We start from the raw sequence: 17,543 nt of genomic DNA, 5'->3' as shown, positions 1-17,543 counted from the left end.
CGTGCTATTTCAACCACTCACACCGAAGCTAACCCGTGACGCTGATGAGAACGACGCAGGAAAAAAACAAAACTGAACAACCAACAAAAGCCTTCAGAGGCGTTCTCTGATGTTCTTTTAATGAAACAATATTAGGTAGATTGGACAACACGGAAGAAATAGCAGCATCAATGCTAACACTTGCTTCCTCGATGCGAGCCGCCATTATTGTCTGAATTGTTTCTCCACTACGTCACATCTATGAAACTCCAGCCCTGCGTCTTGATTGGCTGGACAATAAAATTGGTTGAAGAAATCACTCTCTATGGAAGATGTCCCAGATGGATGTGAGTGAAGCTAGGCGGAGCTAAGCGGAACGAAATTCATCTGGCTCGTCAGGTTAACACAACATGCCAGAGAAAGTAATTAACTGACTAAAATCCTTGAGGGTCCAATTGCTCCCATACTTGAAAAGCTTTCTAGCTTATTGCTAACCTTTCACTTGCCATAAGCTCCTTCGTCTCGCATCTGTCTTATATCTGTCTCCACAGTTGTCACACAAAGATCTTTTATAGCTCAAGCCCAATGCCTGCCAGTTCTCCAACAGACCTGCTGTATTTCCTACCAATCTGGATCACACCTATCTTCATATATCCATGCCAGACTGAACCTTTTTTCCCTCAGAGCAAACTTTACCTTCCAAACGTAATTGTCACCAACACCATTCTAATTCTAAACCATTTCTTTTCTTTCCCAGATACACTGGCAACCCAAATTAATCTGTTTCTATAGCAATAAAACTTCTTAACAGTAGTATCTATGTTGTCTCTGCATTTGGGTCAGAAAACGCAATCAGATCTGAATTATTACAGGTCTGTAAGCCCATGTGGATTGCCCGTTTCACCTACCCCAAGACTATCATGTAATGCAGAGACACTCTCAGCTTCACACACAAAACTGTCAATCAGATCAACCTCATCTTTGTAATTTCTTCATGCTCACGTTTAGCTGCTGTGTGTGTATATGCGCATGGCTTGAACACAGTTGGATACCTATGGGCAAGCTCATCTGGAGATGCCCGCAAAACTGAGACAGGTGCAACATCAGGTTTCACCAACACTCTGCCCCCCACCCAAATAACTTCCCATTATCACCATAAAACGGCAGTAATGGGGAAAACCAGGATGCACCACAACCACAGCCTAACCGAACCACAGTTCTGACTGAATCAAAACCCTGTCCAAGGGAATACCGATGTCTCTCATGCCAAAACCTTGTACGACAATATCAGAATTAACATCAGTATCGCTATTTAATGGCAATATCCCCTCCAAAATGAAGGACTGAGATGTCGTAGTGTCACGCAATATTTTTACAGGAACTTTCTCACTGCTACCAGAGAGACACAAACCCATCCATTATAAACAGCTTAAAATCAGTGTAATCACAAGGTTTCCCCGACAGCGTTTGGCCAACACATGTCACAGTGTTAATTAAAGCATCATTTTCTACAGTTGGACAATTAGCAACAATGTGCCCTTTCTTTTCCTGAGTTCTCTCTGGGACTTTACTTTCCCTTGAAAGGTAAACTTGTTCAATCTCTTCCTGAGTGTTTAACCATGCACTTTCATATGAACAGTAAGTCTCACTGACTCTAATGTCACCACTTGGTCACTCTGGTTATCAAGGGATTGTAGGCTAGAAGTTCCTGCAACTATCTAGACTATTTATATGTGTGTGCTACCAGAACATGTCATGTCCATCTTCAGAGAGCATCACCATTGCTTGAACCTACCGTGTACTTCCCTACCATCTGCACTGCATTATCTCTTTCTAACCCCACCCCCTATGTCTGCACTCTATTTCAACACTTTCATATTTTTTTTTTACCACTGACGAGCCTTTGTAGTAGCTGATTGTTAGATATGATGCTAACTGACATGCTCACAGGACTTTGTGCAGGTTGTGTTTGTTTTTATCTGCTCTTTCTCACTCCTCCTCTCTGCAGGGTGTGACTGGTAAGTGGTGCACCACAGGTATTAATAATCTATCCTGATTAAAGGGCCTTCATAAGGAGCTGGAAGCGCAAAGAGGGTGTCAGTTCTTCCAGTGTGGTACCTGACCTACTTCCAAAAATCTGGTCTCTGTTGTTACTTTGGCTCTGGCCAGTGCTTACCCTCTGTGTGTTTCCTTTCTCCTAGATGTTTGAGTTCTTGTCCTGCAGTTCCCTTGCTGAGAGCCAGATTAATAACGCCTCGGAGTGGACTCAGCTGCAGCCTACCGACCGTTGCAGAACAAACTCTCCAGAAGCCTGGTCCGCTTTCAATCCGCTGTCCCTGCTTCTCCTGCCTGTCCATTCTCCACCTCTTCAGAGACAGAGAGAGAGAGAGATCCAGTTTGCCGGAACCCATCTTGACCCTTTACCTTAGACATAAATTAATTTACTGATCTTCTCTGTCCGTGGCTGTTGCTTATATTCAGAGTCACTACTAGTGTTATGACAGTATTTTTATGTCCTGATTAATGAGTTGCCAAATGCATAAACATGAATATGACATTTTAGGGGTTTTCAGACTTCGTTTATCGTCTTGCAGTCTGTTTTCAGGGAGAACTTGCATAGACAACCAGACCTGGTCATGCTGGCAGGTGAACATCCTCAACATCAAAACTATTTTACTTAAAGTGGGATGGAATATTTCAGATACTATTGAGACCTCTTTAAGTGTGACTCATAGCAGACTCATAAGATGCTACCATCTTGTATCTAAAGGCCTCAGAAAGCTCTATCAATCTCACCTTGGTATGTTCAATAGTCAGAGGATGCCGTACTAGAATGGCTGAAGTTTAAACAGGAGAAATCTAATTCAAATTGTAGTGATGAGAAATGATGTTGTTATTATGTGCAGCTGTGTATTTAACTGCGTAATTTTTGTCACATTTGGCATAAATAAATATGGGAGTTCCAAAATATATTCCTCATCAGAAAGTGTTAAGTATTTTCTTCAATCTTTGGTTAATTATTAATAGTATATTATGTCCTATTGCCTTTGGATCATATTGACCCCAAACCGAGTTTCAAAACAGAAAACGAAACTTTAAGTGATATCTTTTCAACTTAAAATTCTATGACTTTTCCTAGATTGACCCAAGGATTAGATAAAGTAAAATGTTACCTCGTTTGCAATCATATATATAGTTCACTGAAACATTATTTCACTCATGATTTAAACATATGATTCCACAAGAGGTAAAATGGTTGGCCAGATTACCAAACTAGTGAGCCAAAAAATGTCGCAGGGAGTCTGCCCTTTTTATGTTTCTCCTAATTAATGCTGATGATTACACCCTGCAATGAAGAGGTGGCAGAAATACACATGCATGTACCAACAGCACACACTTTGTGGCTATGACACTACTCCAGAATACTTAAGGAGCTCTCTGGTAATTGTTTGGTGCTTGATGGTCAACCACTGCTTGTAGCAAGTCAAGCCAACTACTAGATCTTTCCTAAGATTTTAATGAAAACTCTTTTCTCCTCAGGTATTCATGTTTTCGCCTTTTCCACTTTTGTTCCAAATTTTACAAAACAATAACCTGACCCTAGCCAAATGAATTTCGCTCCGCCTAGCTCCACTCATCCATCTGAAACAGATCCATAGGAATGGAGTTTCAGAAGGCTGGGCCTTATCAAAAATCCTTGCATATGATTGGTTAAGCCACTTGTCTGTCATCTTCATTGACGTGCTATTTCAACCACTCACACCGAAGCCAACCCGTGACGCTGATGAGAACGACGCAGGAAAAAAACAAAACAGAACAGCCAACAAATGCCTTCAGAGGCGTTCTCTGATGTTCTTTTAATGAAACAATATTAGGTAGATTGGACAACACGGAAGAAATAGCAGCATCAATGTTAACGCTTGCTTCCTCGATGCGAGCCGCCATTATTGTCTGAATCAAAACAGTCTCACGGTCGCTTCTCCACTACGTCACATCTATGAAACTCCAGCCCTGTGTCCTGATTGGCTGGACAATAAAATTGGTTGAAGAAATCACTCTCTATGGAAGAGGTCCCAGATGGATGTGAGTGAAGCTAGGCGGAGCTAAGCGGAACAAAATTCATCTGGCTCGTCAGGTTAACAAAACATGCCAGAGAAAGTAATTAACTGACTAAAATCCTCGAGGGTCCAATTGCTCCCATACTTGAAAAGCTTTCTAGCTTATTGCTAACCTTTCACTTGCCATAAGCTCCTTCGTCTTGCATCTGTCTTATATCTGTCTCCACAGTTGTCATACAAGGATCTTTTATAGCTCAAGCCCAATGCCTGCCAGTTCTCCAACAGACCTGCTGTATTTCCTACCAATCTGGATCACACCTATCTTCATATATCCATGCCAGACTGAACCTTTTTTCCCTCAGAGCAAACTTTACCTTCCAAACGTAATTGTCACCAACACCATTCTAATTCTAAACTATTTATTTTCTTTCCCAGAAACACTGGCAACCCAAATTAAAATAGCAATAAAACTTCTTAACACTAGAATCTAAGTTGTCTCTGCATTTGGGTCAGAAAACGCAATCAGATCTGAATTATTACAGGTCTGTAATAATTCATTAGCACATGGCATCCCAATCTTTTCTATTTTCATCACATTCTCAGCTTATAGCATGACATGGGGTCTTGAAATGCAGCACTCACAACCGATGTAAAAGCTAAGAAATTGTCAAATCAATAGTATTGAATAAATAATAACTAGCTTTTCTGTCTGTACCAATGGAACTGCCAAGACAACTAAATAATGGAGTTTACATTATCTGCAGGTCATCCTCCCAACCTTTGGAACATGCAAGTGCAGTGACATTTCCACCTGTTAAATCCCTCACACAGTAGCACGACAGACTTTAAATTGTGAGGAAGTCTCCATGTAACCTTTCCAGACTGATTAACGATAATAGTTGCTTCTTTAAGATGCTGATGTCTTAAGCGATGACAGCAATGAATCCACAAAACATTCGTAACATGATAAAGACCAGTGCCCATATTCATAAATAATCCCAGAACTAAAGTAGCTCTAAATTACATTATTTTAGATTTTTTTTTTTATAATTCTAAGATTTTTATTATTTTACCTCAGTAAGATAAAAAGTATTCACAATGCATCTTAGTCCCTAAGAGAGCTCCTAAAGTGACAAAATGTTAGGAGTAGTGAGGAGGACTTTTAGGGAGCCTAAGACCTTCTTAAATAGGAAAGATGGCTGATCTTCATTTCTTCCACTAAACAGCGGAGGAAATGAGCACATGAGCTTTTTTAACAATCATACTATTATTAATATAGTATATGGTATACTTTATCATCTCCATACATGGAAATTAATTACTTTCTGTGGGAGGACAGGTTAAAGGTAGTGTCATTTTATAGAGGAAAGGTAAATAATAGGACACATAGTGGATCATGAATAAAAATTAAAGTCTTTAATATAATTTTAAAAAGTTGCTGAAAAATATGTACATAAATGCACAGCCTAGAAATGATAGTGTACAATAATATACACTCTCTATACATAGAGGGCAGATGTAAAGGAAACGAAAAAGTATCTGCTGTATAGTACACTATGATATCCATTGGTTGTCTTGGAATTTGCCGGTGCGATGCCATCTCCTCTCTAGCCTTTGATTGTTGCATGTAGCACTTTTCACTTTCCAGGCTGGTGTGTAAAAGCAGAGAAAAAGGTACGCTGAGAAAAGAGATTAATTTATCTGTGGGGTAATGCACATTAATATTAAATAGATGTTGTGATGCCAGCCAGGAGAGACAACCTCAAAATGTTTCTGAAATGTGAGAAGCTACAGACTCCCTCCCTTTGGGAATTGCCCCCATCACAGCAAGTGGCACTGCAACAAAGCTAAGCGCTCTTCCTCACATCTTTTTCTTTGTTGGTGAGTCCTCACGGTTCACACTGGAGAGACAAACAACCACTGTCCGAATGGAGTTTGGAGACCGACCACATATGCAGGCTGATACAGCTAAGGCAGCTGAAGTCGCTCACTGCAACCTGTGCAGGCCCGCACAGGAAACCTCAAGACACAGCCACGCTGCAAGGCTGTGTGGAGGTCCTGGGATGCATTTTACCCGGAGCCGGGTACAATGCATCCCAGGTCGGGATTTACAAAGTGTTTCCCGTTTTGAGCTAGGTGCTTGCTTGCTGCCCCAGACCAGCTACACTCTGGTCCAACTGCTTCCAACTGGATGCCCGAACAGACACAAAGGCCAAGGTTTGTCAGAGAAATGAACAGGGAAAGTTAAAAGGGTTTACTTTTACAGTGTTTTCACTGTGTTTTACAGTTTGACCAAGCTAGATTCTTGAAACTATACTTTAATGATGTGGTTTGAGTGCTTTTTACAGTTATAACAAACTTTATTTCCATTAGGGTTTTATACACCGATAGGACATTAATATTTGTGTTTTCCGGTCCACTCATTATGACAAAATATGGCTTAAAAGTCTTTATAAATTAGCATTGAATGTCCGCTAGCATCAGTCGCTACTAGCTTCCCATAAAATGACTGCTAATGCCCTAGTAAACTTAACTATGGCGTATAAATGTAATGTTGGTCTTCGTCTCGCTCCGACATCACCCGATAGTGCTACGAGTATTATTACAGCATTAATAGGGAGCATTAATGTGGATTTAATGGTATTTTGTGTAACTTAAGGCTAACTCATCAAGCTAATGGAAAAAACGGCCACAGGAAGTGCCCCAACATGTGATTTCCAGTTGACGGTGCGCTACAGCGCCCTGTAGCTTTCTAAGTTACCAATATATTAATAACATCACGGGACCTTTAGGTTATTGATTTTTATTTAGCAAATACTTTTTTTTCAATGTTATGGGTTGAACACAGACCAATGTTATTCTAAATTAGTTAAAGCTATTTAACCTCATTACACATCATTCAAGATGAACTTGATTCACTGAATCATTCTGATGAAGATTTTCAACTATTTTTGCTTGTCCTTTTGTTTCTTTTGTGTGCACATAGTTCCTTAAATTTTTTTGTTATCTTAATTTTTGCTTAGTAGTTTTGTTATGTTTCACTAGCCCAGTGGAAAGTATTTGTTGATTGAAATATAGTGTTAATTCAGGTAAACAACATTCTATAATGGTGTTTTCTGGATGTTCATTTATTTCTGTTAATAAATTCTTGAACTTGAAGAGAAGTTGTCACTCAAGTATTCAATATGTGTGCAGAGTTTGGTGTTAGAAGAATGCTAGTGCCCAAATCACCCTTTCAGCTATTGTACTAATATCAGCTGTTTGGGCTGATATTCATTAATTCTAATCGGTTTATTTCTCTCCATTGAATACTAGGAGCCCATTTGAGTTTTTTTGTTGTTTGTTTGCTTGTTTGTTTTTGTCGTTTGTTTCTTGTATCAACCAATCACAGCCTCTAGAAAACAGTATCACACATAGCAATGGGGTCAACCACACCTCCTCACTATGACAAAGTGCCTGTCGTTTTCTCTCTCAGATTCACTCAGCAGCTATCTGAATCACTCTTCAGGTAAAATTCCTTGGCAGGAATTTTTTGTGACGTTAGAAGAAAGACTCTGAAATTTGGGCAATAACCACATAGACAATGAATCAGTTAAGAAAGTTTATTGAAGAAAGAGTTGACGGTATGGAGGAAATTCCGGCAGACTCTATCAGGTCTGGTCTACAGAGAAGATTGATGATGAAGAGCGGGGCGAGAACTGATGTGAAAATGGATGGAGGAGCAGCTGACCTACAGAGAGTAGTTGTGGTTAGCTCCAGGGCAGTTGGCTCTCACGGTGACTGAGTTTGGCAGATAGGTGCACATCTTGAACTGACTCTCTCTATCTTGGTCTATGGAGGACAACGTCCGGGAGGCAGTGGAGGGTGGACAGTCAGAGGTAGCTAAGGCAGGAGAGCGAAAGGAGACCAGGCGTTCAGGGAGTTTCTTTAGTCAGAGGACGGTCAGGTTAACAGCGCGGAGGCACTTGGGTCAATACCAGGAGGACTAGGAGGAAGGAAAAAAACCGAAGGAGTGAAGATTTAGACTTGGAATAGGCTAAAGGAATAAAGCTGGGACGTCAGTCAAGTGCAACGCTGGATGCGATAAAGAACTGACGCCTTCCTCCTGGTTTCAGATCCTTATAAAAGTCCTCTTATTAGTGGAGATGAGGAACACCTGCCCATAACACACAACAGAGTAGAGGAGAGAGCAGACCAGAGCAACACAACCTGCACACAGATCCATGAGTATGACATTTTTAGGTCAAGGCTCAATCCGATGACACTTTTAGAGCAAGGGCTCTTTAGCCAAAGCGGATAAGTGCTGTCCGAATAGTGTAGTCAGTAAGGAAGGAGTTAGGAAAAGAAGCTTGTATGCTCCCTCCCACGGCTAGTTTTTTTCCTGGGAACCCCGCAATGTCCCTTAATGGCGCTAAGAAGCCTTAAGATATCCCACAATCCTTTGCGAGACATGACGTATAAGCATGACCCCCTCATGGAAATCAATAAGGAGTAACTGCAGAGCTGTGTGGGCGTTCCGACTGTGTGGGCGTTCCAACTGGGCGGTCCTTCTGCGCACAGACATGAATACGTAGACGCCGCGTTGTCGGGTGGGAGGCGTGCTGACCGAGCGGCCATCTTAGGTCAGACCAAGCTGCAGTCAGACACAATACAAGTCAATTCAGGAAAATGTACTTTATGTTTTCAGACACTCTGAATCCGGTGAATTCTCACCCGTTTTCCAGATAAATCAACTGACTGAAAACGTCACCCCTTTAGGGGCTACATGGGACCAATTGATTGAATTAAATTATTGTCTAACTTAATAAATTATTTCGAATTTGTATTGAAAGTAAGCATACTTCCAGAGCTCCGTCCGAGGATGCCCGATTTTTGCTCCGCTTATGGGTGCGCAAATAAAAGGACACTAGGACACTTGTTTTTTATTAAAAAACATTGAAAAATGTTGCAGAGTTACACAAAAGCATTCGAAGCTTTTCGTCCGTGACAGTCTGGATTTTGAATGCCCCACACGCATATTTGTCCTTCTTTTTCAGGCTTTATGCTAGGAAGCGGATTTTTTTTTTCCAACTTTGCCTGGCTCCATGCAGCAAAATGTCCAATCGCCTACTCGCACAGATCTGGTTTTTACCTGGGATTACATGTAATTAATACGCTGCGCTGCAGCTGTGTGACAGAAGCAGCGCTGTCAACTCTGCCTCTGTATGCTTTCTTTTTTTTTCTACAGTCGCTGGTAAATTTCGTGAGTTGCGTTTTTTTAGATTTATTTTTGAACGTGCAGTCGCATATTTGGGGTGTTTCTCCAGTAGAAGCCCTTATCCTGACAGGACAGGATTCTATCGTAGGCTACTACATATCATAATAGTCCTCGCGCTGTTGCTTTCTCCTGACACCGCGAGCCGGTTAATATCTGTCTGCATACAACGCCGTTATTATTACAAATCACATGTGGTCCCTAGGTAAAACTAATACCCTGCGATAGGGATTTTTTACGTCAGGACGGATTTTTTCAGCGGGACAGACATTTTTCGTCCGTCCCGCTGAATGAAGGAGATGGAGGGAAAAAATATATGTATTGAAGTGGGCAAATCAACGAACCAATCAGCGTTTGCGTTGGCGTGTGGGCGTTCCGACTGTGGGGGCGTTCTTACGCTCTGCAGTTATACCCTTCTCATGGAAATCAGCAAAAATCTCCAGAGAGAATAAAGCACGCACATTGTAGTTCATTTTAGGAAGGCTGTAGGACCAGATTTGACTAGAATCATCCATGTGCGTTTCCGCCACATAATGACGTCGGAGGTAAAGGCTGTCCAAATTTGGTACAGCAGTCCAAAGCGCCTTTCCTTCCTATGATAGAGTTCTTACTGTTGACCCCATAAGGACTCTATCTAGGAGTTAGAAGCTATTATTAAGGGTTTTCGGATGGAGCCCGTTTGGAGCTCTCTCAGAGGAATCTTTGTGAATAAAGCCCCAAATCATTTTGATATACTGATAGCTAAAACACTAGAATTAAAAAGGCTGTACTTTCTTTTTCCATGAGGATGCTGCTTGTTTTATAGTGCACTGGAATACAGTACTGTGACTTTCTAATCCATGCTCTGAATAGTTTGGTCCAAATATTTCTAGGATGCTGGAGCAGTTAAGAACTCTTATCATCGATCATCTGTTTGCATTATTAATAAATGTTGGGTGCTCTGCATGTAAATAGTTCTGTTTTCGTCTGACTGTGGTTTCTGAAGGTCAATGCAAACTCTGCAACAAGGACATTCGCAACTCTGGCAGGCTTGCCAGAACAAGAATAAACTTCTGCCTGGCCAGGATATTTCATACTTCATAAGAACCCAAGTGCAGAATTTCTGGGAAGTCAGAACAGCTATTTCATATTTTTATTTGGACACCAGACAGGGAAAAATGTTCTGCCCAGAATATGCATCAAGAATAAGCTGCAAGAACAGAATGGTGTGATTTTGTTCTTACACCCATGGGATTTTTTTCTCTGCTCATGCGGAGTATGTCTTAAAATGCAGTTTACTCACCAAACCATTAATATGCAATTTTACACAGTAGGTACTCTGCAGAACTTTTTCCTCAAGAAGCACATGCCCAGTTTCACGTGTTGTGCAATGAAATGCTTTTAAGTTATTTAATATTGATACAAATAACCCTTGGTCAGTCAGGTATTTTTCTGTGAATATAAGCCCAATTTATAGCTGGGATATTAGGACAATATGGAAAGAGGGATTGGAGCTCTAGCATATTCTAACAGTAAACTTAAATATAAGAATTAGTTAGCAGAGATAATTTGGTTTCAATTCAAACATATTTCAGTCGATTATGTTACCCGGCCAGTGTATTTCCTCCTTAAGGTAACCAGATTTGATTTCGCTAATGAAAACTGGGAACGTCTCTGTTTTCGTGGGGGCTGCATTCGGCAAAGCTCTACACGACTGGGTAAAAACTTCTTGTTGCGCTAAACTTTTTTTTACTCCATCATGATACAATGAAATCGGGCACATGTCCGTGGACAGCTTTTACCAGGGCCAGGTCATCCAACGGGGTCTCTCCCCAGAAAGCGGGGGCATCTGGTCACCCTACTGGAGGGGTGGAGTGATATTTTTCTCTAGGTCTGAGCCAAATCAATGTGTCTTACTTTAGCTTCAGTCAGATTATGTCAGCATTCTGACCTTGATCAATTTAGTGTTGTTATGGTGCGTTCCTTTTGCTTCGGAGATCAGAATTAACAAGTTGCAGATTATGTCATCTCCGCCCGTTAGCATTCCAGCTTCCTTTTTGTTGGACAATAGGAAAAAACAGGGACGCTCGCTGTTGTTAGAACAGTACCGACAATAATGCTGTCCTGAAACATCCCGTCTGATGGACACTGATAGGTAGCACCTTTACGACTGACTAAATGTTACATAAACAATAGAGAGCTGCTACGAACAGTCAAAGTATGAGGTTTTACTCAATGCTGCTGCGAGTGGCAGCCATAATGAACGCCAAAGTCAGGCATCATCCTGTTGCACCGCCTTTCCGACTGGCAAAACCGTCTTCAGGGGCCGTCCTAGTTAGATTTTCCAACCCAGAGATCGAAAATTACAACTACCGAGGACAAATGGAATGCATTAAACCCTCATGATTTTGTGGAGAACACCAATAGCTGTGAATATATGTTAGTCTAGTGAGAAATACAATGGAACACTTGTAATTAACAAAGTAATAATGATGGCCTGAGGTAGGGCAAAGATTACCTCATGATAGGGGTAGATGGGGGCCTTAGAAAGGCTTTAGAAAAATATTTTTGTCACAAAAAAGATTAAAAACAATTAAAGGCAGACTAGACTCAGACTTTTAAATTCTTGCATAGGGTGATGGTTTTGTTGGTCACTAACTATCTCGTCTCAGACAATATTTTTCACAAATTCTTCTTTGAGTCAACGTTCTTTTTGATTTTCACACTTGGCATACAAACCTTCCGTTTATTAACTCCAATTCGAGCAGGAGATTTTCCTGTCACCACTTTAGTCATCATATGTCATCTATGTCAGTGAAGGTGCTCAGGCAACACCCCTGTCAAAACTGCAGGCATAAAGTGTAGAAACAATAAACATACATTACATAATAAAAAGTAACAAAGCTGTAATATTACACAATGTGTCTGACTTTTGATTTTTCAGCATGTTCATTCCATTTTTCCAATGCTGTGGTTCACCAGACAGATGAATATACTGTATATGACTCTGCGTATCCTGAATTTCCCCATTGTGGGACCATAAAGGGATTCTTATCTTAACATTTCGGCTTCTGTGAGACTTCCTGCTGATCCCTAGTTGGTTACGTAAAGATTCTCCTGCGGGCAAAGCTGTGCTGGTGGCTAATCAGTGCTTTTTGTGTCAGTTTTCATCCAATCAGATATTTTCATATGTGTCAATCAGAGGCACCGTAGATGCTCAGGCTTGATGCAAACAGAAGAGTCAGACTTCAATGACAAGACACCAGAGAATAGTAAAGCAAGAGAAAAAAATCAGTTGTTTATTTACAAAATTTATAAAATAAATAATTTCAGGAGGCTTTTGCTGAAGCGAAAAAAGCAGATGAAGGGAAGTTGGACCGGACCAAGCACACCTAAATATCCAGCAGCAGTCAAGTGACTGTGAACAGATTTATGTTCAAAGAATTTATTGTGTGGCAATCTCTGAGCTCTAGTGCACCAACCACCCGACAATATGTTATCATTAACCTCCACTGGCGTGTATACTGTTATGTAATTATGCAGTTTGATAAATATGTGAATTGGTCGCTCTTCAGCTACGTTGGCCTCTTCTCGGCTCCCCCGTTCTCATTTCTTTTCTTTCACTCGATCTTTTTATTTAATTGTTTGATTTTGAAGATGGAATGCAAACACATGCTTTGAAAGACAGACCCGAACACAACTGAAAAGTGGTAAAAATGCTGATAACAACTATTCATAGCAATCTTATAAGTTGTTGAAGCAGCTCTGTTTTCTATATCAGATGTGCCATTCATGTTGAATCACACATGAACTGTAACTAAGGAGACAACCTGTGATGAGTGACCTGCAATACATCCTTCCCTGGGTGCTCTGCGAGAATGGTGTGTGTGCAGGTGTTTTTTTTTTTTTTTTTTTTTTTTTTGCTGATAGGGAGCGGGCACTTCCTGCCTGCCGGCCCGAGCTGAACCGCCGCGGCCAATGGGAGCGCAGCGGGGCGGAGAGAGGCGGCAAATTGTATCCTCCAGCGTAGTACGGCGGCCAGCAGCAGACGCGTCTCCCGCGCAGTCTGCACTTCAGCATCCTCTGGTTTATGGAGTATACCCTGTCCATCCAAGTGCAACAGCAGCTGGAGGTCTTCCCGACGCACTTCTACCAGGGCTACAGCGTGGAGTTACAGGTACCTTTCTGCACCCCCCCCCCCCCCCCCCACCCTGACACAGACGTGCATGCGCGCAAATAAGTGAACGTGTGCGACTTTGAAGACGCCGCGTTGCAGAGGAGAAGGGCAGGCAATCTGTTGGAGCTGCATGCTGATTTCGCTCTCAACCCAGATTCTTGTTGCGCGCTTCCTCTGGGAGCCGGAGCGCGTAGCGGCGCCGCCGCCTGCGGGGTTGAAAAGTAAGCGCAGCATCCCGGGCAGAGGAGGCTGACCCTGCGTCTCACGATCTGGTCCGGGGATCCCCCTTTTCAAGGATTCCCCTGCCACGGACAGGACAGAGATGATCTGTGTGCGCCGGGCTGTTGAACCGGCGCTGCTGCCGCCCGCTCTCTTTTAAACCTTCAACTCAGAGATCCCGCGACAATCTATCAAGGTAACGTTATTCGCCCCCCCGTGGCCCCCCGCTGCCTCGTTAGAGGTATGAAAACAAGGATGGAAGCGTCAACTGTCCGCCCTGCGTGCGTCCCCGGGTTGCTCTGCATGCTGCAGAATGGCCCCACTCTCCTCTGAAGGTGACATTTAAGGCAGATGAGAAGGGGACGAGAGTGGGCGAACACACCTTCTGCGTGTCACGATTTTAATTTCAAAACACAGCATAGGCTCTATGGATTATGATGAGAGGCTTAACAGGACACGTTCGACGTTTCCTCGAGTTTCTCTGCTATTTTTTGACTTTAGAGTTGTTAAGTCAGATTCAGTGTGTGTTTGGAATGTTAAGGGGAAGAAGAACAGGTGCAGTTCTCCACAGACTAAAGTTTGTGTAAATGGAACCAAAGTGGCACATTTCACACTGATGTGTCAATTTATCAGGTAACTGTTTGAGCTTCATCAGACCAGGACATGATGTGAGATGCAACGATCAGTGATTGTGTGACCAATATCTGATCACTGATTTTGTACGGTTTTGACCTGCAAACACTGAATTTAGCTAATTCTTTAGGAACTTTGAAAAGAACAACATACCTCATTTACTCCTCTCCAGGACAGATCATTTCTCACTTACTGTTTCCTTTTATATTTTTGTGCACCGTAAAACCTAAGTGGCCATCCTATGGGCGCCGATTCTGTGGGTGCTTCAGCGTTGGAGCACCCATGGAGATTCCCGCCTCTTTCTCGCAATGAGAAAGAGTTAAAATAACAACGAGTCATGCAAGCACTTTCCCCCCCAGAATCCCCCCACCTTCCGAAAAATAAAATAAAAAATTGGACCACTGAACATAAAAATCTAAGATTTACTGTTATGTGTTCGATTGGTTGATAATTTTTCCATATAATGACTGTAAGCCAACCTTTCTGTCTTAAGGTTAATGAATTATTCAGATCAGGATCAGAGGCAGCATTAGTGTGCATGAGTGTGTAGTTGGTGTCACAGCTGAGGACCGGCGTTACCTTGAAGTACATAAGTTATGATTATGACCAGTGCCATGACGGCACTTTTTTAAATCCTTCATAAAAATCATAGTAGACTAGACAATAACTTATTTTAATGAAAAGTAGACTGTGATGATGGTATTTGGTGGCACATTACTGGCCCTGTGTTCGGACTTGGGATGTCTTGGTCGGTCTGTGATGCCAAAAGACACAAATTTTAGTTTTGAAATGGACGATCGGTTTATATTTGACATCCCAATTAAGTCAGTTGTCAAGTCCAGCTTGTTTCGACTTTGGTGGCTGGCCAAGCTAAAGCCCATACTTACTAAGAACCATTTGGCGACATCGTAGGCCAGGGACATCCTTTCGGGCCTATTTTTAAATCTCTTTAAAAACATTTTTTTTTCTTTCTGGCTTTTAATGCTTTGGATGTTGATTTTGTGTTTATCTTATGTTGTTCTATGCAGTTTTATGCCCATGTATTTTCTGATTTTATTAATTTTGAAATTTATTTAGGTTCTGATGGTGTTATCTATAGTTTGCTTTTATCTGTACTACGCTTTGGCCTTGGTGCTTCTTTTAATGGCTTTATAATTGAAGTTAGATTTGATTTGATTGAATAGGAGATTTCTAAAAGGCTGCCAACAGTTCCTGATCCATCATGAACCATGAGCGACAGGACTGGAGTCTTCAAAAGGGTAAAATTGACAAACTTTGCTGTAATGCGTCCAGCTTTCTGTTATCTGGCAACGTCTCCTTGGCTGTATGAGCAACTTAAAGGAACGACCATCACTCCTCTGTGGAAAATAAGGTTTCCTTTCTCAATGCTTCTTGTACTTTGTGCTGATTTCATCTTTACACAGGTAACTGATACTGAACATGGCTCTCTGAGTATCCTTCCCTCACACCAACTTCCACTCCAAACAGTGTCATCAGCGTGACCTGGCGGTGTTTACTGATGATAAAAAACATCCGATTTTTGATATTACGGCAAGCCAGTCTGGGATCAGAGCTTGTCAGGCATAAAATCAGCCGATTCCAGTAAACCCAGCTATTTCTCAGTCTCCATGTATTCATCATTTATTCAGGTGGTTGTTTCAGCTGCAGAGCCATCCGACCAGAACAGATAAACAGCCATACATGTTTTTTTTTTTTCTGTTTGTCCCTCAAACATACTGCTGATTTCCCTCTCTCAACATTTAGAAAATGGACTCAGTTACTGCAGGGCTTGCTTTGGCACCTGCCAAGTCGCAAAACTCAAGCTCCTGTGTTATTTGTTTTTAATACAAATGCATCTTCAATATGTGAGTTTCAGCAGCTTTGACAAATAAAGTGCTACCTACCTTTCCTCTTGACGTGTCAGCTATTGTTGGGATGGAATACAAAAACTGTGTTTTTCTAGTGGTCACGGTTCAGACGTTGTAGGAAAGGCAACAGCCTTAAAGTGTTAAAGTTAGCAGCTTCCAGACAGCGAAGTGTTAGATGTTTGAATACTTAGCAGTTTTAGCCCACACACTCAGAAAAAAATGTGAAGTGTTCCACAAACACTTTGAGAGCCTGTATTTCAGTGGCGGTGATGTGCCTGGAGTAATCCAGGAAAATAATGTCTTGGTATGTTAAAGTGTGTGTCGTATATGGTGTTTTTCCAAAGCTGTGCTATTTTTCCATGTAACCATAACGAAGCAATAAATAGTGTAAAGCAGGGGTGGGCCATATCAATAATACTGGTTGATACCGGCTATCAACCAGTACCGGTTATCAAGCAGTAAAACTACTCCTAAAAGTACATTTTCCTCAATAAGTTACTCAAGTACATGTAACTGAGTAAATGTAACTAGTTACTAGCCACCTCTGCCCTCCGGGCTTTTTTTAATATCATGATATGCTAATTTCATGATCTAAATATGTTACCCCTTCACGCAGCAGACCACGCTCATGTGTGTCCTGCAGCGCGTAGAGGTGAAGGCAAACATGGGTGGAAGCAGGAGCAGATTGGTGGGGGCTGCACAGTGGGGCAGTGGGTAGTGCTGTTACCTTGCAGCAAGAAGGTTCTGGGTTTGAGTCCAACGAGGGTCTGTCTGTCCAGGGTGTACCCTGCCTCTTGCCTAGACACCACTGGAGAAACGAACCTGTGACCCGGCATGGAAATGAATAAATGTATCTTTTTTTTCTCATCCTTAAGAGAAAAGATTACATATTCACAAATGGACTTTGAGCTACCGGTGTAAGTTGCATACCCAAATCTAATTTGGAGTAAAAGAAGAAGGGAACAAAATCTCCACAGCCACAGATTTCGCTAAGCAAAACAATAAAACTGGTATAAACGTGATTTTCCTTAACCTTAGTCAAATGGTAATATCTTAGAAACACATTTGTTTATTTTAACTATGCAAATTTCCAAGCATTTCATTAAAATTGATTCTCTAGACATGTTCCTTCTGTCGTGAACCTGTCCCATCTTTCGAGCCCTTCATTATATTGATGAGTAAACTATTTTTATTCGTCCTGCCAAAATATTAAAGGAGCAATAAGTAATAATGAAACCTAGTGTTTCAAATCAGAACAACACATACACACAGCCTGCCACCAGCAATAGCCATTTCCTCAACGATCCGTTGCTGCTGTGAAACCTCACTGAAATTTTCCTTCCACAGGATATTCCACGTATATGAAGTTGTATTCT

At 41.6% G+C, this 17,543-nt stretch overlaps 1 protein-coding gene across 2 annotated transcripts in view; it reads left to right on the top strand.

Moving 5' to 3' along the window:
• Positions 1 to 13,239: 13,239 nt before the first annotated feature.
• The window catches only part of zmat4a (zinc finger, matrin-type 4a), a 191,699-nt gene continuing 187,395 nt past the window's right edge, over positions 13,240 to 17,543 (top strand). Inside the window, exon 1 of one of the 2 annotated variants that reach the window (XM_012849580.3) lies at positions 13,240 to 13,447. In XM_012849580.3, coding sequence (XP_012705034.3) covers positions 13,361 to 13,447 — 87 coding nt within the window. In that variant the 5' untranslated portion in view covers positions 13,240 to 13,360. Of the gene's footprint in view, positions 13,448 to 13,748; positions 13,863 to 17,543 lie in introns of those variants that run through there. The other variant, XM_036144664.1, reaches the window with a different exon arrangement.

This window comes from Fundulus heteroclitus, chromosome 12 (assembly GCF_011125445.2).
Source record: "Fundulus heteroclitus isolate FHET01 chromosome 12, MU-UCD_Fhet_4.1, whole genome shotgun sequence".
Classification (NCBI taxonomy): Eukaryota; Metazoa; Chordata; class Actinopteri; order Cyprinodontiformes; family Fundulidae; genus Fundulus; species Fundulus heteroclitus.
The sequence above is the reverse complement of the archived record's forward strand: the minus strand, read 5'-3'. Positions and strand labels throughout refer to the sequence as shown.